Here is a 25,116-nt window from a genome sequence, read left to right as displayed (position 1 = left end):
ACCTAATAATATCAGAAGAAGAGAATATTACACAATTGCACAGCCATCAATGTAGGGGCATAAGAAACGCAAAGAGAGGCATGACACCTCCAAATAACTAATAGTTCTCCACAAATAGATCTCAATTGGAAGGAAATCTATAAAATGGCTAAAGAATAATGATATTAAGAAAAATCAGTGACATGCAAGAGAATACAGATAATGTGAAGAAATGAGAAAAATAGGTCAGAATATGAATGAGAGATTGACCAAAGAGATATAAATCATAAAAAGAGCCAATCAGAAACTTGGAACTTAAAACTTCAATTAATGAGATAAAAATACAATAAACAGCTTCTACAACAGACAAGAAAAAGCAGAAGAATTTCTCAACTTGAGAACAAGTCTTTTGAATTAACTAAGATTTTTTTAAATGAAAACAAAGGGAAAAGGCATTGAAAAGAATAAAGAAAGGCATATAGGGCATCACGGAGCAAACAAATATTTAAATTATGGGAATTAAAGAATATAAAAAAGGAAAAAGACATTGGAAAGTTTTGATTATTATTTTGTGAAATAGGTTTTCAATGTCTTAAAGGAAATAGATAAAAGATAATTCCAGATACAAGGCACTTAAAGGATACCAACTAGTTTCAACCAAACTAGATCTCACCAAGCTAAAGTATCAAGAGCACAAGAATCCTATAGCATGCTTAAGATCCTGGTTTTGATTTGATTATCAAGAGAGGGAGGGAGGGAGAGGGAGAGAGAGAGAGAGATAGAGAGAGAGAGAGAGAGAGAGAGAATCCTAAGAATAGGAAAGTGTCAAGTCACATAAAGAGCTCATCTTTTGAAAGAATAAACAAAATTAACAAACCTTTTGTTAGACAACCAAGTCTACCTTTCTTGGCACAATCAAGTATAATTTGTGTCATAGCAGCCATGCAAGTCTCCATATTATTTAAATGTTAACAATAACCTCAATATTCCTGAATTTAGTGTAATATTTTTAGTCATCATTTCAGTTTCCTGGCAGCTTTCAACAATACTAACCACCCCATCTTTTAAAATTCTTCTGTCTCTTTGAAATGATTACATTTGGTTACCTCGTGTTATGTCCTCATCCATACATCATTAATCTCACTGCTGTAATCAATGCATAAGTTTTATGTCAAGAGAACACTAACCCCATCATTTCACTCTATGTATTTATATCTGAATGCTGATCCTTTCCATTTTCTTTCCTCTTGAGTGTAGGGGTACCAACATGAAACTCCAGCCTGGCTTAACAATAGAAAGGCTCAGATACTAGACTGAGATCTGCTGGGTAAACTGAGCCCAGCAAAGCCATAATGGCAGAAAAGCCCTAGGAGAGCAACACTTCCCAGAGTGATCAATGTGAGTCATATAGTCAAGGAAGATTATTCTCTAGCTTGAAGAATTGCTGTTGTTTTTCCTGTTGGAATTAGTTGGGGTAAGCTACCCCTTTCATCTTGCCTTCTTCTCCCTTTCAGAATGGGGACATCTATCCTATGCTTGACCCATCATTTTTTGGAAGGAGATAATTTATTAAATTTCATCTGCTCACAGTTGAAGGGAAATTCACCTTAAGATGAATCATGTCATGAGTCTTACCCATATGTGATTTAGATGAGAGTCTGGATTTTGGGCTTTCAAGTTGACAGTACAATGAATTATGCTTTAGGGACTATTGGTGTGAAATGAATGTATTTTGTGTAGGAGAAGGATATGAATTTGGCAGGGGGCTAGGGACTTAATGCTATTGTGTGAATGTGTCCCCTAAAGTTCTCATGTTGAAAACATAATCCTAATTGCAACGATTTTGAGATATCATGAGGGCCTTATCCTAATGAGTGGATTAACTTTTGCTATGGCATTGGTTCATTACCATTTTTCTTGTTATGAAAGCAAGTCTCTCTCTCTCTCTCTCTCTCTCTCTCTCTCTCTCTCTCTCTCTCTCTCTCTCTCCACTCCCTCTTTATTTTCCTTCCATCCCCCCAATACTTTTCCTCCATGGGGTCATAAAGCAAGCATGCACACACTAGTTGCTAACCCCTGGACTTTGTACTTCCCAGCATCTAGAACTGTAGGAAATAAATATCTGCTCTTTAAAATGACCTAGTCCCAGGTTTTCAAGAGAACACTAATCCCATTTTCCATCACAGCACCTCCATCTCAGGATGCAGGCTTCACAGACATTGGAGTTTGGGGAGAAAAGGTAGGTAATGGAGGATGCCTCTTGATACATCTTCACACATTAGACACAGGCAGGTCACAGATCCCGGAGAGAACATAACACAGAATCTTCTAGGAAGAGAATCTTCCAATTCCTCTCAACTCCTCGTTAAATTTTCAGAGAAACTTTTTTCTGGTATATCAACACTATTAAGAGAACTATTATAGGAAATTATTTTAGCATCACTATGTCTAAGTTCTCTCAATATCCTAAGGGAATGTGATATAAGTCTGGAGAGGTTTCATTGGAAGGGAGTTAGGAAGAAATGGTCTATGTGTTGGTCCCATACACAGGTGTCATAGAGACGACAAACAAACTTCCAGGCTCCATTTTCTGTGGAAATAATTTGAGAGTCATATGATAAAGATAAGTGGCCACAGAAAATTTTTCTTAAAATGAGGAAGTTAGCTCCCTTTCTTCCCCCACCCACAGTAGCTCAGCACCTGAGGTGTGCACTTACGTCGGGTGTCCCTGGCCAAAGCCACAGGAGGGCTCAGCATCATCAGTATCACTGTCACAGCTGCCATGCAGGGGCCTCTGGGGAGCCACAGACACACCATGTTAGAGAACCGGAGAGGATGGGTACCAGAGCTGCAGACAAGCCTTACTAAATGAGAACTAGGACCTATCTCCATCCACCTCCCAAATAATTTAAGAACCTAGATGCTCATTGTTTTGATACTGGGTTGGGTAATCTCAGTGTTGAAGAACCAATCAGCATCAGAGGTGAATATCATCATCAGTTGGTGGTCAGAGATTCAGTATGATGGTCTTCTTGTGAAATTTCTAAATTTTTTCACTGAAAGGATTTTTTTTTTTAATTTTTATTTTATTCATATGTGCATACAATGTTTGGGTCATTTCTCCCCCCTTCCCCCACCCCCTCTCTTACCCCCCAGGCCTTTTTCCCTCCCCCCCATCCCCTCGCTACCCAGCAGAAACTATTTTGCCCTTATCTCTAATTTTGGTGAAGAGAGAGTATAAACAGCAATAGGAAGGAACAGGGTTTTTGCTAGTTAAGGATAGCTATACAGGGAGTTGACTTGCATTGATTTCCTGTGCATGTGTGTTACCTTCTAGATTAATTCTTCTCGAACTAACGAAAGGATTGTTGTAATTTAGTGTTTCAAAGTTTTGATCCAGTTGCATCTGAAACACTTTAATTGGATCACTGTAGTGAGCCATCTGTGCTGACTCAAAACCAACCAGCCTCTGACACAATAATTCTGCTTTAGGATAATTGTATTTTCTGTGAAAAAGTGTTTAATTCCTTAGTCCTGGTTCCTATTATGGTTTCCTCATTTTACATAGGATATGTTTCTTCATTATTCCCGTTCTCCTACTTTATCCTAAGGAGAGATATAAAGAGAATTTGCTAATGAATGCATAACAGAATGTCCAGGAAATCAAATACTAAGAATAATGTATACCTTACACCATACAACGTAATCATGTAATTTGTCAAATATGATTCTGTTAGATAATTATTACACACTATAATGGTGTAAATAAATATAATGACTCAAATTCAGAATGGACTTTCAAGGACAGCTATGTATATGAATTCAGTACTAATTCATATGTTCTGATAAGCAGTCATCCTTTATCTGTCTTACTATTTCTAGTGGTAGAATTTGCCATGGTGTGATAAAAATTACTAAAATTTATCAAACGAGTTTTGTGCATTTTTACTTTGCAATCAAAATTGTTCTAAGGGCTTTTTATGTATCCTATTTTTATTTAATTCTACCCTCTCTTCTTTACACATAGAGAGACTAAAATGATAGGACTAAATAATTCTTGCAAGGATACAAAGTTAACAAATGATACACTCTAGATGCAACTGAGTTTTGTGTCATTACCAATACCAGAAGTTTAGTTATTATATCACACTACCTCACATTCAATTTCTGAAGAAATTTTTCTATTAAAATTATTTTTATCCCTTTAAGGCTACTCTTTTTTTTATGAATGGCAGCTTTTTTAATAATTTGAGGCATATATTGTGCAGAAATTCTAGTTCCTTCGAAAGAGACCCCTCATCTCCTTCATTATCTGCCTCTGGAAATGACAAACTTTTCATTTAACATATGTAATGACATCCATGCCTCCATATAAGTTCTCTCGCTATGAATGCTACCATGTTTTCAAAATTCCTAATTCTAATCTATTGGTTTCAGTCATTATCTCAGGTGTGTTAGTGTAATTAGAGAAAGTTTGAATACCTCAGAACAGAAAAGAAATAGGGTGCCACTTACTCTGGAAAACAATTTTTTAATTAATGTAGGAAGTTGAAGTGAATTCAGTTCACTATTATCCTTGCATTTCAGAGGAAACTCCAATGATAATTCAGTACAATGGATAGGCTTACAATTACATCCAGAAGAATTATCACATTTAGTGTGACTGACAGCAAAATCGTAGCTTAGTAACTGTGGTTTGTGGTAACCTAAGAAAACAAAGTTAAACTTTGCCTGAGAATTATAGGATAAAAGGGATGGCAAAGGAAAGCAACTATAAGTCAAGAACAAACAGAATCTCAATTAAACAGAACACTATCAAAATTTGTTCAAATAAAGTAGAACAAATTTACAAATCATATAAATTTACTTTTAAAAGGAATAGTCCAACATCTGTGAACTAAATTTTGCCTGTTGTACAAATTTAGAAGTAACAAGTGTTTTGCTGTAAGTATTATATATCTCCTACTTTCCTTCAGTATTAATTCAATATAAGGACAGCTCAAGCAAAAAGTGCAGTGAAGGTCACCAACCATTAACCCTAGAGGTTATTTCTGGACTGAACTTCTTCACTGAAAGCAAGAGGAGATGTCTTCCTCTCAATATCTGTGAGGTGTCAGCTGAGAGCTGATTTCCTGAGGAAAAGGCAGCTAAATTGGTCTCCGGAAGACTGGGGTTATCAATACAGAAGTTTGCTACAGTCTCTGACCTTAGTGCACTGAAGCCATTTATTTTTACATGAAATAAATTGTAACACTCTTGTAACCTGAGATGGTAGATTCACAGCAAGCAGAACTCCATAGCTGCTCCGGAACTTGAAACTGAACAAGAGAACAGCTTCTCAGTAAGGTGGATTATTAAGGAAAAACACTGAAGTTCAATTTTGGATGCTTGGAGACACCCAGAAGCTAGATATTGGAAGAGAGGACATAAAAGAGCACTTCAGAGATGGAGACAGGAGGATCTTGAGCCACACCTCCAGTCCATTTTGCTCTGGTTATTTTGGAGATGGGGTCTCATGAACTATTTGCCTGGGCTGGCCTCAAGACACAATCCTCCCACTCTCAGCCTCATAAGTAGGAAGATTTACAGGCATGAGGCCATCGCCTGGCTTATTAGCTGATATTAATTGTACAAAATATTGGGTTTCATTATGACATTTTCACACATGTATATCATGTATTTTCATATCCATCCATTTCTTCTCCCAAATAGTCCCTCTTTGCTTTTTGGAGTACAGCCAGTTTCAAAATACTAATTCTGGTGATTCACATGAATATGGGGTGTCTTTCCATCTTATAGTGACTTCTTCAACTTCTTTCTTAAATGTGTTATAGTTTTTAATTTAGAGATCTTTCAACTTCTTAGGTTTATTCCTAGTATTTTTTAGATCCTCAAAATTCATACTGTGGATGAGATTTTGTTTGCTGATTTTTTCTACAACATGTTTGTTATTGGTACATAGAAAAACTACTGATTTTTGTATATTGAATTGTGTCCTGTTATGTTCCTGAAACTGTTTATCAGATCCAAGAATTTTCTTGTATAATATCTATGGTCTTTATGTATGAATTCATATCTGAAAATATGAGTATCATACTTCTGTCAATTTTCTTTTTTTTTGCCTTATTCCTTTAAAAATAAAATACCATATGTAGTAATAATGGAGAGAATGGGCACCCCTTTCTCCTTCCTTAGTTTAGAGGAAATGCTTTCAGTTTTCCCCATTTTGTACAATGTTGGCTATAGGTTTATCCTATACAGCCTTTATTATGTTGAGGTTCATTTCTTCTATTCCTAGTTTCCTCAGGGATTTTTATCATGAAGGCATATTGAATTTTGCCAAAAGGTTTTTCTGCATCTATTGGGATGATCCTGTGATTTTTGTCCTTGAGTCTATTTGTGTACTGTGTTACTTTTATTGATTTACATGCCTGTAATGAAACCAATGTGACCATGGTGTATGTTCTTCTTAATGTGTCTTTGAATTTGGTTTGCAAGGATTAAATTGAGGATTTTGCTTCTATGTTCAAGGATATTGTTCTACAGTTTTCTTTTTTGCCATGATCTTATCTTGTTTTCATAGCAGCATACTACAACTTTCATGGAATGAACTTGGTAGCACTCCCTCCCTTTGTATATGATGGAATATTTTGATGAGTACTGGTGCTAGTTGTTCTTTAGAGTGAATTCAACAGTGAATTCATCCAGTCCTGGGCTTTTCTTTTTGGTGAGACTCTTTATTATTTCTTCAGTCACATTGCTTGTTATTGATCTGTTTAGGTTATTTATATCCCCTTGTTTGATTTGGTAGGTATCTAGAAATTTATTTCTTTCTTCTAGATTTTCCAATTTACTAGAATTTAAGTTCTCAAATATCCTCTAATGGCCATGTGGATTTCAGTGATATTTGTTGTAATATTCCTTTTCATGTCTAATTTTCTTTATTTGTGTCTTCTCTTTCTTTTGGTTAGTTTGGTTAAGAGTTTGTCAATCTTGTTCATCTTTTCAAAGAACAAACTCTTGTTACATTGATTCTTTATACTGTTTTTAATTTCCATTTCATTATTTTACACCCTGATCTTTATTTCTTTCCTTATACTAATTTTGGGTTTGTCTTGTTCTTGCATTTTCTAAGACAATCAAGTGTATCATTAGGCTACTAATAAGATATATCTGATTTTTTTTAGTGTAGGCACTCATAGCTATAAGCTTCCCTCTAAGTACTGTATTGCTGTAGCCACAGGTTTTGGTGTTGTATATCAATCTTTATTTGACTCTAGAAATTTTTATTTCCCCCTTAACTTTTTTTCAATGACCCACATCATTCAAAAGTGTATTTATTATTCACTTTCCATGTGTTTGTATAATTTCTGTATTTCCTCTTGCTATTAATTTCTAGTTTGATTTCATTATGATCTGATAAGATACAAGAAATTATTTCATTTTGCTGCCATTAGTGTTGTTTTTTCCCTTTCTGTGTATACATTGCTGATCTATATCCACAGCTACCATAAGAGAGAGTGCATCTCACTCCCCATATCACTCACAAGGAAACACAAGGGACTCCTGCTACTTCTCCTTTACTCCAGTGGTGGTGGGAACCAGGCCTTCTGCCTTGGACACATGAACAAAAGCTTGCCTACAGAACTATCCCCCTGTCTAGTGGTAAGAAACTACACTGCAGCCCTACAATTACACAGTCTTGCCTGAACACTGAGAATACTCCAACCGCAGACCACTGGTTGATTACAGTTTTCAACCAGCAATATTGACCTCAGAAGCATAAATCTCAATGCCTAACCACAAGAAATATGAAAACACATAGAAACATAAAGGCAATATGGAGTCCTCAGAGGTCAACTACCCCACAGAACAGACACTAAGGATAGTGAAGATGAATAAAAGCCCAAAGAACCCAAAAAGCATGATTATAAGAATGATCAATGAAAAGAAAGAAGACATGTATAAAAAAGATAAATGAATTCAAATAGAATACAAATAAACAGCTGAAAGAAATAAGGAAAAGTAGCAGGATGTGAAAGAGGAATTCAATAAAAGGTACAGAAATCCTGAAAAGAATCAAACTAAAATTCTGGAAATGAAAAGTTCAATAAGTTAAATAAAAAATTTAGTGGCAAGTATCTCTAGTAGAGTGAATCAAATGGAAGACAGAATATCAGAGCTTGAAGACAAGGTGAATGTGTTAGAACAATCAGATGAAAAAACAACGAAAGGAAAAAGAGAGAGAGAATGAATGGAACATGCAAGATCTCTGGGACATTACTAAAAGACCAAACCTATGAATCATGAACATAGAAAAAGAGGTGCAAGCTAAGGAAATAGAAAAAATGTTGTGTTCAATAAAATAATAAAAGTAAGTTTCCCAAATCCTGAGAACAACACAACCATTCAGGTACAGGCCAATAAACAGACAAGACATATAATACTTAAAACATTAAGTGGGCATAACAAGGAAAGAACATTGAAAGCTGTAAAAGAGAAGCAGCAGGTCAAATATAAAGGCAAATTCATAACATCAGATTTCTCAACAGAAACCTTAATAGCAAGGAGGAAATGGAACAATGTATTTCAACTCCTGAAAGAAAACTGCCAACCTAGATTATCTATCCAGCAAAAGTATTATTCACAACTATAGGAGAAATAAAAACTTTCCATTATAAAAACTAAAGCAATTTATGAACACTAAATTAGCACTGCACACAGAAGAGGAAAATAAATGTAACCATGAAAATAGGGGAAAAATAGGTCTCACCAGAGAAGTACATATGCAAATGAAGGACAGAAAAGAATTAAGCACAACCAAAAACCTCCAACAAAATGGCAGAAATTACTATATACCTTTCAATATTAACATTAAACACTAACAGTCTCATTTATCCAATCAAAAGATATAGAATAGTGGATTAGATCAAAAAGCAAGACCTGACCAATTGTTGCCTACAAGAAATGCATATCACTGACAAAAACACTGACTTAGAGTGAAAGGGTAGACAAAGATCTTTGGGGTCAATTGACCCCAAAAACAGGCAGGAGTAGCAACACTCATATATGATAAGGAAGACTTCAAACCAAAATTGGAACAGACAAGAAGGTCATTTAATATTAATAAAGGAAATAAGAGGAAATAACAATTGTTAACATGTATGCCCCAAATGTCTATGCTCCTAACTTTCTTAAACAAAACTACTGCCTTACAAGTAGTAGGATAACAGTGGTAGACTCCAATATACCATTCTTACCAGTAGATAAGTCATCTAGACAAAAGACCAACAAAGAAACCTCAAATATAAATGACAGTTTAGATCAAATGGACTCAACAGACTTCTATAGAGTACTTCATCCAGCAGCTGCATGATACACATTCTTCTCAAGAGACCATAGAATACTCTCCAAAACAGATCATATCATTGGGCAAAAGTAAGTCTTAGCAAATATAAGAAAATTGAAATAACTCCCTGTATCTGTCAGACCATAATAGAATAAAACTAGAATTTAATAGCAAAAGAAACACTGAAAATAGTCAAACAGACAGACAAAACAAAACATTGCTGGATGATCAGTAGATCGTTGAAGAAATAAAAGGGAAATTTAAAAGCTTGTAGAATCTAATGAAAATAAAAATGCAACCTACCAGAGTCTTCAGGCTACAGCAAAGGTAGTGATAAGAGGAAAGATCATATCTCTGAGTGTCTACATTAAAAAAAAAACTCAAATAAAGCATCAAATGATATACCTCAAACTCCTAGAAAAACGAGAATGAGCCAAACTCAAAATCAGCAGATAGAAAGAAATAATAAAGATTATTAATAATGAAAAGAGACAAAAAAAAACTAGGCAAAAATCAATGAGACAAAATGTGGTTCTCGCAAAGATAAATATGATATATTAGCCAATATAACTGAAAGGAGGAAGGGAAAGACCCAACTTAATAAAATTAGAGGTGAAAAGGTAGATATTACATTAAGTACCAATGAACTACAGGGGATGGTGTGGGACTACTTTGAAAATCTATATTCAAACAAATGGAAAATTAAGAAGAATGGGATAAATTTTGAGATGTATTTTAGATGGGTCCAAAAAAAATTTATGGAAAGCAGGAATCTATGGAATACCACTGACAGATAACCATTATAATACCTAGAAAGTTAAAATATAAAATTTCTTACAAATAAGGAAATATACCTGAACTTTCCATAAGTTTTCTAACCAAGGCATGTTAGAAAAATGACTGCAAATTTTCTCAGCATGAAACTAGACAGTATGGTACAATCTAGGCTGGTGTTGCTAAAAGCAAAATTTTTGAGACCAAGGATCTCTGAAAAAGGACTTTGTTGAGTCATTTTAGAACTAGCTAAAATAAAGGACTGATCATGGGTAACTTTCAGCGAACTACCAACAGCACTCTAGGTAGTGGTTGTAAAATGTCTGCCAGAGAAATAGCTAAGAATATTTCTATGAATGTTGGGGAAGGAATGCTCTGTTTGAGCAAAACCTACATTGGCTATGGAGAAGAGAAGCTGTATATCATGAAAAGAGGAAAGAAAGCTTAGTGGTTGAAGGATAATCCATAAGGAGAATTACCTGTTGTTTCAGGATTGCTTGGAATTTATGGTCTAGAGAAATTCACATGTAAACAAGGTGATGTGGCCCTGGTGGTCGGCCAAACTGGATTTAAGTCAGGATATCAGCGTAAGCAGTCTTTTTGATGGCTTCCCTCACAGTTGTTAACCGATTAACTTCTCGTATCTCTTCTCCCTCTGGGTCTGTAATTAATTTTAGGATATCTCAGAATGCTTCTTGAAGCCATTTCACAGACATAAATTGATATTCCTTTCTGTACTATAATTTCATAAGGAAAATATGTTTTCCAGGAAATATTTTTTGGGAAAAAAAGGATAATAATGTATGAGTAGCTTTATAAAACAATAAAACATATTATGTATGTATTTTAATAAGCACATTTTGCTATTCATTCATTGTTGATTAAATATACTAGTAGAACTGAGGCTAAAACCTGAAGCCCAAGCAGCTGATATTTAGTTTAATACACAATGAATAGTTTCAGGATCTTGGTAAGATGTATTACACACTCAATACTTTCAACAAAATGAATCTGGATCCCTGATGGATAAGTCTGAAACATGAAAAGAAAGTATACAATTAGCAAACCAGGTGTTAGTGTTTCTATTACTATCAAAATCATTATTATAGTTACTTCGAAGACAAAGGCCTTTCTAAACCTTGATGCATTGCTGTTGGGAAGGTACAATATTACAACAACTCTGGAAAACACATGGTAATTTTATAAATAATTTAAAAACCATTTGCCCAAGAATGATCAATTTTACTCCTTGTAAGTGAAAATGGTCCTCATAAAACTAGGTGTGCCAATGTTCAGAGTTGCACTAATGATTGCAGCCAAAATCTGAAAACAATCCAAGTATCCAACAACTAGTAAACGGATAGACACAATGTGTGGCATCCATTCAATGTAATAGCATTCAACAAATGTAACATATTCTAAGGCACAAAATGATGATATATGCTACAAGCCTGATGAACTTCAAAAACTGCACTTAGTGAAAGAAAACAGATTATATATTAACTTGACCTATTTCACATATGCATTAACATCATACATACATGAAAACCTTGGTTATAATATGATCCTCTTTCTTCTATTTCTTATCTTTGAAACTGTATGAATCAGATGATTTTTTACTCCATGTTTATTTGTGGAAAATGTAGGAAACTCATGTGGCACAAAGGGACTTCAGATGTATGTGATGCAGTAAAAATTGAATGCAAAGGGTGCCAGGAGAGAAGGAAGAGAATGTGCTGCAGTCTCTGCTGAAGCTTCCAAGTCAGGGATAGGGACTGAGGAAGCCACCAAGGAGGACATGATGAATAAGGTCACTGAACCAGGAGGGAACCAAGTCCTGAGAACATACTCAAAGGAGAGCCATCAAGAAGTGATTTTATGACATGGAGAAGAAGAGACAGAGGTCCTCATTCAGTGCTGTCACCTTTACTTCAGCTCAGGGATCCTGCAGGAGACAGAGGACAATGCCATTTCCAATGACAACAACAAAAAAAACCCAACAAAAAAAGTGCAGAGAGGGCAGGAGGGGAAAAAAAAATAAATGCAGAGAACAAGGTTTAGTTCAAATTTCTGCCTGATAGGAAATTTGGATTCAAAGTCTTTCCCAGTATTCCTATCTCATGTCTTGTCTTCTATTGTAGAGAATGCAAATCTATTTCTGAAAGAGGACTAAAGGACATTACACATATGCTGAAGTCTAGAGTGTCCTACAAGAGAGACAGAAAGACAGATACTTGAATGCATTGAGGCCAATTTGTCCCCCCTAAAAATGTCCCCAGGTTGCCACCTGAGATTTTTCTAACACCAGAACTCACACCAGACAGGCAAAGTAGAGCACAAACTGGGCACAGATGACACAGGAAGCTTCTGTCACATAAACCAAGTAATAAGTAGTGTTATTTTCATTTGTTACAGGTTCTTAACCTTTCTCTTACCTGTATAACTCACAACCCCTTAGGTTATAAGACAGTAGCCACTGGCAGTTGGTTTTAGAAACTACTTGAAATCTGAGATCACCTGAAAGAAAGGCTATCACATGGTCACTGATATCCTGAGAACTGATGGCCCCAAAAAGTCTAAGGACAATGAGTCTTAGCCATCAACAGGTTCTTTAGCTTTTGGATTCCTGCAATAGATGAACAGCCCCAAACCAAGGAAGAGCAGACCCAGCACAAAGCCCCCAGCTCCACTTCATCTTTCTCTGAGCAGATCCAGACTGTGCCCTTGAAAGGAGGAGCCAGGGTGAGTGACTTTTACCTCAAATCAGCTTTTCTTCATTGAGAGCCTAAGATTCAGAGCTTTAGGACTGGGGGGAAGACACCTTTGCTAAAGAGCTGGATTTTGCCATTCCTGGAAACTGAGAATAAAAAACAATTACAATGATAGCTACAAGGTTCACACATTGAATTTATATAAATACCACAGCACTGAGATATCACATGATGTGTGGCTTGTCTGGATCTCAGTGAGGTTACAGAGCTCACAGGGTGACAGCTAATGAAAGCCAGAACTGAGTCTGGACTTCCCTCACACCGGAAGGACCTTGCATTGCCTCTTCTCAGATCACAATGAACCACCTGCAGCAGCAGCAGCAGCAGCAACACAAGCCCAGACCTGAGGCAGAGTCTGGAGCCAGACCAACAGGGTGACCATGGCCAGCAATGCCACAAGAAAGTTCAAAACCGTGAGTGAGCAGCATAATTGCTTCCCCACAGGCACAGGTGTTTGTAGAAACATCACTAGTGCCTCCACCCCCACTCCAGTGACCTGTGCTGAAGGACAGAACATGGAATAATGAAAATACACATAGGGATAGAAGCCTGCAAATATGGCTTACAGACAGAAATGTGGCATGCAGGTATAAGCCAGGTCCCCTTCATGTCAGATGAAGAATTTATAAGGTCAGGCAGCTTCTCATTCACTCCATTCCACTGTGACAGAGCTTATCATGTTTGGGTGCTTCACCTGGCAGGTGTAAGCCTCTCCTCTCTGAAGAACTGTTTCCAACATCATCAGGGTCTGGAAGGCCCATTCTGGAGCAGGTATATGGACATAACCCCAGCCTCTACCTCCTGGCCATTCCAGAACCATCTGACTTCAATGAGGCTTGGGTAGAATACACTCGTGGAGAAGACCAGGAGGTCGTAGTGCTGTAGGGGCTGAGTCTTTGTCAGGTACATGGACTCCTTAGACTCAACTAGGGAAGAAAAGCCTGAGAAAATTAATCCAGGAAGGCAAAATAATCCTTCTTGGTCAACTGCTATCTGCCTCTATTCAAATCCAGGCTAAACTCCTTTCAGGACTCCTCATACAAAGGGCCCCTAGGATTTCAAAGAACTGAAACATTCTTTTTCAGCTCCAGTTTCCTACAGATAATGCTGTGCTGACAGTGACTCCATTTACATGAAGTTGTATAGAGGTCAGTGTGGGCACACAGACAACAGATGTTGTATATGGTGTGGGGCAAGGATTGGAATTAACTATATAAAGAAATTGTTGGTAGTGATGGAAATTTCCTGAAAGTACAATATGGTGATAGTTGATTAAATGTATTAATTTACTGAAATAACAACATTTTTCATACAAACAGTGTGGTTGTGGAATGTAAACCATGCCACAATAGCATTGTTAATAAGAATGATTTTAAGAATTCTGACCAAGGGAGACAAATTATTAAAGAAAAATAAATTTTAAAGTTTGGAAAAATTTATAAATTTCTTTACATGGAGAAAATAACAGAATTGAAAGAAATACTTGAATCTCAAAGACTTAGAAAACACAAAACAGATTTTTATATGAAATTATTAACTAATCCATAAACCAGAAACCAAAAGCCAACAGAAAACCGGGCAAAGACTGGTCTTTACAAAGGAGAATGTCCCAGAGTGGATAAATATAAAATTTTGTCCCAAATCTCCAATGATCAGAAAAATGCTAATTCAAAAATTATGCAAAATATTTTCCCCCCAAGTTGAGAAAATAGAGGAGTTTTTGTTTTATTTTGTTTGGTTTTTGAACCACAGTCTTAACCCTTAACATTCAGTGTTATATTTAAAAAGTATGTAGTATTTTCTGTCATTTGGTGGGTTTTTTGATGTTTGCTCTTTCCTAATCCTCATTTACTAATCTACTCATCTTGTGGAATTTATTCTTTCCTATATATTCCTGACTGTGCTTATCTTCCTCTTCTGTGTGTAAAATTCCTTTTATATCTTCTGCAATGTTGGTCTTGTGGTCATGAATTCCTTTAGCTTCTGTTTATCCTGGAAGGTTTTTTTCCTCTTTCAATTATATAGGATAGCCCTATTAGATGCAGTAATCTAGGTCAACAGTTATTTTCTTTTGGGGTTTTGGATATATCACTCTATGCCCTCCTTGCTTGTAGAGTTTGTGTTGAGAAATCTGCTGCTATTCTGATGGGTTTGTGTTTATGTGTGACTTGTCACTTCTCTTCTGCAGGTTTCAACATTCTTTGTTATGTCTATTTAATTTTTTAAGTATAATATGTATAGGGGTGTTTTTTCTGATCTTGCCTGGGTGGTATTCTGAAAGCCTCCTCTACCTTGATGACCCTTTCTTTGTTAAGATTTGGGAAGCTTCCTACTGTTATTTTATTGAATATATTGTCTATACCTTTAGCTTTCACCTCTTCTCCTTCAATGCCCAAGATTCATAGGCATGAATCTCAGAGCTCTTGCATGTTCACTTTTTATTTTCTTCATACTTTTTTCTTTGTCTTTGTCTGATTGATCTAATTTCTTTACTTTATCTTCAATTCCTGACATTTTATTTTCTACTTGTTCTATTTTATTGCGAGACTTGCAACTGAGATTTTCATTTGGTTATTGAATTTTTTATTTCCAAATTTTCAATTTGATTTTGGGGGGGAGGCTCTTTATCTTTATTGAATTTATTTAATACTTTCCTTATTTCATTCAGCTGTTTGAGTTCATCCAGCTGTCTGAACCCTCTTTGTATATATACCCTTTTTAATTTCTTTGATCACTCACCATTTCTTTTGAGGTCATTATTTGAAAACTCATCCACTCCACTATTGTTCAAATCCTTTATTATGGAAGTATTGGCTTTTGAAGGTAATATTTTTTCCTTGTTCTTTCATGACGCTTGTGTTTCTACATTGAGATTTACACATTTCAGGATAAGTTTTTGGTTGGAAATTTTGAGCTCCTGGGTCCTTTTGATTTTCTCATGACGTTTCAGAATTTTCAAAGATTGCTCGAGATTGGGTAGTGGCGATAGTGGTGTATTTTTTTTTGTCACTCAGAATGGGGGTTAGATGCAAATGGTGTCAGAGGAGAATGAAGAGAAGGTGCTAAAGTCTCTACTGGGGCTTCCAGGATGGGACAGGGGCTGACGAAGTCATCACTGTGGACATATCCTGTAGAGTCACTGAACCAGGAGAAAGCCAGACCCTTAGAATGTACTCTCACTGTGGGAGAGTGAGAGTCAAGCCAGAAGTGTTGCTATGACATGGAGAGGCAGGGACAGTGGTCCTTCCTTTGGTGCTGTCACCTTCCCTTCAGCTGAGGAGTCCTGCAGAGGACAGTGTCATTTCTAGACCTACCTCTGAATGCAACTTTTTCCCCTCTTGAAGACTTCCATGATAGCACTACAATAAGTAAATAAAAACTCTCAAGTCTCCTTGAGCCAGTGCTACTTCATAGTCCAACTTTTATGAAGTGCAGAGAAGAGCAGGGGTGTAGTGTAGTGGTAGAGCACCTGGCTTACATGAACAGGACCTCAGTTTGATTGCCTGGACCACAAAAACACAAAGCACATAAATACCAAAAAAATAAAAGAACAAGCAACAAAAGGTACAGAGAACAAGTTTCAGTGCACACTTTTGCTTGATCAGAAATTTGGGTCTAAATCTTTCCCAGGATTTCTGCCCTATGTCTTGTTATCTTTTGAAGGGAAAGAAAATCTTCCTGTCAGAAAAGATTAAAGGGTGTTACCTGTTGGCCAACATCCAGAGTACCCTGAAAATAGGTAAGAAGCACTTCATTACACAAAAGGAAATCTGTCCCCAAACAAAATGTCCCCAGCCTCAGATCTGCTACCTGTCATTTCTCTGACACCACAATCCACACCAGCCAGGCAGACAGTAGAGCACACACTGGGATCAGGTAACCCAAGAAGCTTCTTTTACACAAATCCAGTGGCAAGTGGCTTTTATTGATTCAGTTCTCAAACTAGCATTTCCTGAACCTTTTCTTATCTCTATAAGACACAACACCTTATGCTTCAACATATTAACCATAAGCCATTGGTTTTAGAATTTCTTTGAAATTTGAAGGCACCCGAGGAAAAAAAGGCTTTACACAAGGCCACTGATACACTAAGGATTAACCTCAGCAAAGCCATATTCCTTCTTCCAGAAATGTTTATATATCATGAGTCTCAGGCACCAACAGGTTTCTTCCCTTTTGGATTCCTGAACTTGATGAACATCCCCACCTCGAGAAACAGCAGACCTAGCACAAAGCCTCTGGCTCCACTCAGCACCTGCTCTGTGCAGATCCAGACTGTGCCCCTGAAAGTAGAAGCCAGCAAGGTGAGTGATTTCTACAACAAATTCTTCTCACCTCATTGAGACCCTGAGATTCACAACTTTGATACAGAAAAAGAAGCCCACATTAGAAGAACTAGGTTTTGCCATTCCTGGACTTAGAGAATTAAGTCACACTGAGCAGACACAATATTCACACAATGGACTTATTTAAATATTATAGCCCTGAAATGTCACTTGTCATGTGGGGAGCCCGGAACTCAGAGAGATTACAGAGCTCAGGAAACATGACAGCTAATGAAAGGCAGAGCTGAGATTGTACTTCTCTTATGTTAGGCAGGACCCTGAGTTGTTGCTCTTCTCAAATCACAGTGAGTAATCCAGAGCAGCAGCAGCAAAAACACAGGCCTAGCTCTGAGGCTGGAGTCAGCTCAAAGGAGGTAATCATGATCTATGTGGTCACAGGTAACTTCAAAACAGTGTCTCATAGACATAATTGCTTCCCCAGGGGGGGCATAGGTGTTTGTAAAAAATATCACAGGGACACCCCCAGTGACCCCTGCAGAAGAAGAAAACATGAAATAAATGAAAAGCCAATGTAGGAAGAGAAATCTGAAATTTTGTCAGGGACAGAAACCTGGCACTCAGGAGTAAGGCAGGTCTCCTTTTTTCATGTCATGTGTGGAATCTGTATGTTAGGGAGCTTCTCACTCACTCCACTCCACTGTGACAGGGATCTTCAGGCTTGGGTGCTCCACCTGACAGGTGTAAACCTCCCCACTCTGAGGAACTGTTTCCAACATCACCAGGGTCTGGAAGTCCCAGTCTCCATTCTGGAGCAGGCCTATGGACACAATTCTGGCCTCCTCCTCCTCCTCCTGGTCACTCAGGAATGATGTCTTCAATGTGGCCTGGGTAGAACCCACTCACAGAGCAGACCCAGAGGTTGTGGTGCTGCAGGAACTGGTCTTTGAGGGGTACACACTGGCCTTAGGCTCAACTAGGAGAGAAAAGGAAGGCAGGCAGAGTAATCCTCCTTGGTCACCTACCTTTATGCCTCTGTTCAAACCCAGGCTCAAATCCTTGCAAGCCTCCTTAAGCAAAAGGAGGCTTAAGAATTCAAGGAATTGAAATACTTTCAGAGCTCTAGCTCACAACTGGAAATTTCATGCTGACAGTGAATATGACCCACCCCAAAAGCTCCGAGGACAGAAGAAAAACTATCTCCCACAAATCCCTGGGTAGCTAGGGGACCATGATAATGTTGTGTTAATTATATAAATAATGCATAGGTATACATTTCTTGGTTTTATTTCAGTTTTCTCAGAAGTTATGTCACTGCTGTGGGCTAAGAAAGATAGACTGAGAATGTCTTTCTCCCCAGTTTTGGCCAATACTGTAAATAAATTCACTTTTCCATTTTTTACACATATTATGCTATTTTCTCAATTTTGGTGAACATTTGGACCCAGAGCCATGCTTTGTGTGTCGGTGCTCCATTTGTTGCAGGAGTTTTAGGCCCTAGACCTAAACTTCTGGGTTTCATAAGTCAGGTCTGGCCATTCACCCCAATATGCCCAGAGAGTAATGGTGGATGTCAGAGAAGGAAATTTAATTGGCAGGGCATGGACAGTCTACTGGAAGAGGAAGGGTATGCATTTCAACTCATCTCCTCTGCAGAGTTTTGCTGTAGATTTAAATAGAAGAGAACAAATTTAGGCCAGGGATAGGCATAAATATTAAAAAGTTCCAGTCACAGGTATGTTTAGGTAGCAATAGCTGGTCTTAAGGTAGCAGCCACAAGAGGCCACCGTCTCAGGATTGGTCAGGTGAGGTCTTGTTACAATAAGAGTCATTGCTGCCTAGCAGGTGGTCAGTCAGTCCTGAAGAGGCTCTGTTATTTCTTTCCTTGGTGGTAGTTTTACTTGTAACCATGTCTCCTCAGTGCTTCTCATCAGTCCTATCCTTCTTGGAATCCAATGTGATTCTAGGAGAGCAAGGGAGTCTCAGGGTAAAGGAGATAGATGCAAAATGGAGACAGGGGTATGAATATTTTATGCTGCATTAAATTAACTCCCAGCCCAAGTAGAGAGTCTGTGCTTTTCAGCAAAAGCCCCTTTGAGTACCTGTTACACAGATACACTGACAGCTGGCCATGGGGTCTAAGTGGAGCCTGTGTCATGAGTCCTGAATTTAATCCCTACAGCAAGGACTCATTAAGTTTGAGAAATATTGAGGAAAGTTTTGTTTTTAAAATGATTAACATTTTTATTACTGTGTATTTATTGTAAAAGGGGTTTCATTGTGGTATTTCCATAATACGTATTTTGTACTTGGATCATATTCAACCAGAATTACTTTTTCTTATCCTGCCTTTACTTTTTTTTCCACAATTTTAATGAGTTTCATTATTTTATTTTCATACATGTATATATTTAAATATATACATTTCATTGCATGAAATAATTATTCTTTACTAAATTAAATGTTTAAAAATCATTTAGAAGTTTGGTTTCTGGAGCCAGACTGTCCAGGTTCAAATCGAGGGTCTGCCTCTTTGTGGTACACCTGCAGAGTTTTTGCATTCCTTCATACCCTAATTTACCTCTAGGGTTGCATGAGAATTCATACACCTATAATATGTGAAATAATAGCTTACGTATTATTCTTATTTCCTCTGGGAGAAGCCAAAGTAGTATGGATAAACTGGGAATTATAGGAAAGTGAAAATAGAGGTGGCATGTGGAACCCAGGGAATGCCACCTCCACACACTCACACCTTCAGATGCCACAAAGGACTCCGCCCTGGGACTCAGGACAACAGAGCTGATTCTCTAGGCTGAGAATTGAGTCCTAGGAAAAGCAGGAGTGCTGAGGGAGAGAAAGCATGAAGGGAAGTCATGTCTTTAAGGCATGACTTACCTTTATACCTACTGAAAATCTTTCTTAACAAAACACCCAGGTCTATCACTAGAATCGCTATCCTGCATAAATATCCCTTTCTCTCAAGTGACATTGGAAGCCAGGCCAGATTGGTGACTCATTAATATGTGTGCTTTGTGCCTGGGGCCTTCCCTTACTATCAAACTCAATAATTATAATTTTTTAGAAAGAAAAATCTGAGGGGAAACATTTTTACAATATCACAGAAGTGATAGATTTAAAGATTGATGATAAATCATCACTATTTTGCAGAATATTTCCTAAACAAAATGTTTGTATTCTTAACATGGAAAGTAGTAAACAAAACCAAAATATGAACCACAAACTGGAGAAAATTCTGAACCAAATATCAACAAATTATGAAACGTCTTACCGCACAGACAATCCATAAAGTCACTTAGAAAAATAGTAGAACCTCAGAGATGAGAGAGAATTAATATTCTTAGAGTGGTGAAAACTTGGGATAATGTGAAAAATATTTGAGAAACTTAGAAATAAAGGAAATACAAAACAAAAACTGAGAAATGTTTTTAGAGTACATTGACACCCTGTATTACCAGGTTGCTTGTCTGAGTGAGGCAGGATAGAGCAGGAAAAAATGAGGCACGAGAAACAGGAGCCAGAAATTCAGAGATACACATTGTATTAACGAAGACCTTTATTAAAGGCACACAGGCACTACTTTCTTTTCTTTAAACTCAATTTCTCCCTCCATACGCTGGAACAGTAAAAACAAAAAATATCATAAAGAAAGACACTTATCCTGGAAAAAGAGACAGTTCATAAAGTGACTTCTTTGGTCACACAAGTGTTTGCAAAACAGACAAAATCATCTTAAGGGTGAATTTATAAAAGGCTTTTTAAAAAAAGTTTTATTATTATTATATTATTATGTACTGGGTACACTGTGATGTTTAAAAAATGCTTATAATATAGTTTAGTTAAATTCACCCCTTCCATCATTCCCCTTTATCCCCTGCCCCATTCTTAGAATAGTTTCAACAGGTCTCATTTTTTCCATTTTCATACATGACTATGTAATATTTCCACCATATTCACCCTCCAACAACCTTTACTTATATCCTCCTCCCTCCCACTGGTACCAACCCCCAGACAGAAACTATTTTACCTTCCTGTTCTCCATTTTCGAAAAAAAAAAAAGATTTTTAAGATCTACACAGAGTTTCATTATGACATTTTCATGTATACATATAATGTATTCCGAATTGGTTCATCCCCTCCATTTTTCTCCTTTCTACCTTAGTCCTCTTATGATAATTTAACAGGTTTTAAAAGTTTATGTTCATTCTTGTATGTGTAGTACATTAACCACATTCACCTTTACTTCTTTCTTTTACCCTCCCCCTCTTGTTAGCATCCTAACATGACCTGTTTTTCATTCTTGTTCTTCATTGTTTAGATGTCCGTTCATCAATCAAAGAGATTTTTGCCTTGGTTTTATACCTGTACATGCATTGTGTTTAAGACAATGTAAACCCCCTCCACTGCACTTCCTCACCCTTTTCCCCTATCCTGTATTGTTTAACAGTTTTCAACACGTTTCCTTGTGTCTTCTTCCCTACACAGATGTATTTAATTATTTGCTAGCTTTCTTAAATAAAGGCACACATGCTTCCACCCCACTTAATCAGAGCCATCACTGCTTTCTCCATGACAACTTTCCCTCACTTTTAATAAATATTGCTGCGTTCCCACATCATGCTTGGATTCTTTCCACACAAGAACTTAGGAGTCTTCTGACAAGAGTTTCCAGAGACTACCCATCCAATAATAGAAAAACACCAGGGTTGACATTTGATGAGACTCCTTCCTCCTTTGTTTAAAGAGATGCTCAAGGGAAATAGACATCTATATCACTATGAATCAAACACATTAAAATGAGAAAACTCAATGTATCTGGGCTCACTTGATAATTGTCAAAACAGCATAACACAAGAAATTTTTTTAGTGTACCAGAAGTCTAGAACAAAGGGGAGCATATATCCTAAGGCAAATTTAAATGTGGCAAATCCTTACCTTGTATCAGCTATGTCAGTTAAGGAGACTTGTTCTCTGGGAATCCCAAATCTATCAGTTCCAAAAACCTAAGATACAATTAAAGGAGAGTTACAACAAATGATTAATAAGCCAACTGATCCAAAAGTAAAAGCATGCACAGAGGTAAGGAGGTGCCTGTGATAGATAGCAGGCAGACATGAGCAGCGGCCACAAGATGTAGAAAATCATTGTAATTAAACTTCCCAATTCTGAGGGTGACCAATATAGGTTAAGATCAAAGTAGCCGATGAAGGCCAGGGGATATAACAGGATCCTTTTAAGTTGCCACTCACCTAAAGCTCTATCCTTTTTTTACTGAAGAATAAGCCAGACCCTAAACATCAGGTAGGCTTGGGACTAGGAATTTCACACAGGTAATTACATCAATTTAACACGATAAAGACCCAGGCTCATAGGCTACACATCCTAGGGATCAGATGGACCTTGGCTGGGCATTCCTTAATAAATATTCCTGTTCCACAAACTGATACTGTAATGTCAACCTCTAGAGATGGAGCTACTTTCAATCTATTGAAATCTATCAATTCTCTAATACACTTTGCTATTTTTTTAACCATAATTTTGTGTCTTGCCAGAAGTCTTTTGCAAGACCCAAGGACTGAGGTAGATACCTGTGCTAAACTTTTAATAGATCCCTAGGACTGACTTGAGCCTTATAAATATGCCTTATACAAAGGACTTGGAGTGTTTCTCATGTGTCCACATCTCCAGTCTGTTGGGGCATGCTTTGTCTCCCTCATTTCTTTTCTGCTAAGTAAAACTTCTATAAACTTCTCACCTAACTAGACTCATCCTTAAATTATTTTCTGTGATGTCACAAACTTGTTTGGCACATGTGCAGTGAATACCATACCCATGCCACAAGATTGGCACCATAGGTTGTGGTTATGCTCTTTAGGAAGACTTTGGATAAACGTCACAAAATCAGAATCAGAAGTCTTTCTGTTGGACCCAAAGCACACAGTCTAAGGAAAGCTGCACATGTATATTTATTTCCTGGCTTTTGTTCTACCCTCCTATAAATTGTGACACCTTTGTGGGTTTATGGAAGGAACATTGCATACATTCTGGCTTGGTCAAGCTGTGATGGATAAATTCATTTCTACTTTCATCATTTTTCTCTTATTCCTGGTATGAGTGGGTAGCAGAATCCAAACAGGACCCCAAATCCAGGCATTTGGACTGGGAGAAGAGGTAGCAATATGAGTAAACTACAGATGACTTAAAATATTCTAGGCCACTGTATAAAGGACTTGAACATTTGGGGATAGGGATCCAGGAAGCAAATTTCCTTTCCTCATATCAAGGGTCTATTGTATTTGGCAGTTCTGGAAAAAAAAATCTAGAAAAGGGAATGTAGGTTGAATTGGGTTGCAATTATACACAGAAATAATATGCAACTACTTAAATACTATTACCATGAAAATTTTAACACAATTATGGTAATTAACAAAATGATAAATGAAAGAGGCCTGTACACTATCATTTCAACTGTAAAAATACATTAAGGTAGTAAAAAAAAACAAAAAACAAAAAACAGTGGGGAATTTAGATCTAAAAAAATCCTAAGAAAGATCAGAGATGCCTCACAGGTCACAACCCCACCCACCCACCCTGAGACTCACACATACAAATTATCCTGATTCTTTATTCTCAATGAATTGCTTATGCAAACAATGCAGCACACTTTTTATTTCAAGGATGGCTTCAAAAAAGGTCAAGAAGAATATATGCCAAGGACAGTGTGTGACCAGCCTCCTCACATGATCCCTAGCATTTACAGCCCTCATCTCTCCTTTCCTAAACCTTCATCTAAACCACAGATAACTAAATTTCTCTTCCATTCACCCCAAGTAAGGTTTCCTCCATGGCCACCCCACTTTCATTTGTCACCGCACTCTGCACAGAGGTTACTAAGAGCCCTTGAAGTCACCTCCTTCCTTTCCCAGGCCCTCCCCTACTCACACACACCTGCAATTCGCCTGGGTCACTGTCACCTTAGGGGTACACTCCTTCAAACACAAACACAGAGAGACAGACTCACTCCATCTCAAACTATCACATACTCCACAGGACACACTCAATACTCATAGTGCACTCGGATGATGTGTCTGTTCCTTCACAATCTCACACACTTACCCTGGACCTAGTTAGTCAGTCTCTCTCTTTCTCCACATCCCTCCCTCTCCCCTTAGATGTTCCCACCCCATGCCCAACTCTCCTCTGCAAAATGAAGGTCTCCATAACTCTGTAATTATATCTGCAGTGTGTGTTCACATTGGTTAGCTTCCACTCCAGGATGTCCTTCTGGCTGTTAAAGTGAAGAGGAAGATAGCCTTGAAACAGGGTCGTAAAACATGGTAAGATGTCAATTAAAAGCTGTAACCTCAGACAGAGCTGTAAAACATGAGGAATTGCCCATTAGAGCCATGCAAAAAGTTCAGGATCAAGGTAAAGGGCACCATGCAGAGATAAACACTCATTCCCCCGTTCCTTAGTCTCCACTTGTAAATAAACTTTCCAAAGCAGGACTCCCCTGCAGTTCTTATCTAAACCTTAGGTCTAATCCACTAGTAGCCTCTAATTGATGGGAGAGCACATTCCTTGTAACCTCATGCCCTGCACTGTCTTTTAAATATCCTATAAATCCTTTGTTCAGTGCTCATACACAGGTACACATCTGAGCCCGCTGGTGTAAAAATAAAATCTGAATTCTCCACTCCTCTGAGCGTTGCTTGGTTTCTCATCTGACTATATTGCCACAACAAAAGTAGCGAGCTGTGAGCTGGCCCAGCTCGGTCACTGCCCTGTACTCTCCCACAAACCATGAATATTCTTCCTGGTTATAGATGAGTCTCTCCAGGAACTGCACCTGCTCCGTCCCATTGGAGAAGTGACACTCAGATTTAACGTACCCCAATGGATGGGGCACTGTTTTCTTGCTCCCTCCTTTGTTAGAGCG

At 37.6% G+C, this 25,116-nt stretch overlaps 1 protein-coding gene across 14 annotated transcripts in view; it reads right to left on the bottom strand.

Moving 5' to 3' along the window:
• The window catches only part of LOC109674665 (H-2 class II histocompatibility antigen, E-D beta chain-like), a 47,037-nt gene that overhangs the window by 15,158 nt on the left and 6,763 nt on the right, over window positions 1-25,116 (bottom strand). For 3 of the 14 annotated variants that reach the window (XR_012450682.1, XR_012450683.1, XR_012450684.1), the window contains exon 1: window positions 2,697-2,993. Coding sequence is in view for 11 of the 14 variants with exons in the window: in XM_074082469.1 (XP_073938570.1) it covers window positions 2,697-2,871 (175 nt within the window). In the remaining 3 variants the exon portion in view is untranslated. Of the gene's footprint in view, window positions 1-2,696; window positions 2,999-3,309; window positions 3,586-4,494; window positions 4,686-10,581; window positions 20,004-22,112; window positions 22,181-25,116 lie in introns of those variants that run through there. The other 11 variants (XM_074082469.1, XM_074082468.1, XM_074082470.1 and 8 more) reach the window with 9 other exon arrangements.

This window comes from Castor canadensis, chromosome 8, assembly GCF_047511655.1.
Source record: "Castor canadensis chromosome 8, mCasCan1.hap1v2, whole genome shotgun sequence".
Taxonomy (NCBI): domain Eukaryota; kingdom Metazoa; phylum Chordata; class Mammalia; order Rodentia; family Castoridae; genus Castor; species Castor canadensis.
Note: the sequence above shows the minus strand (reverse complement) of the source record. Positions and strands in the feature narration are given on the sequence as shown.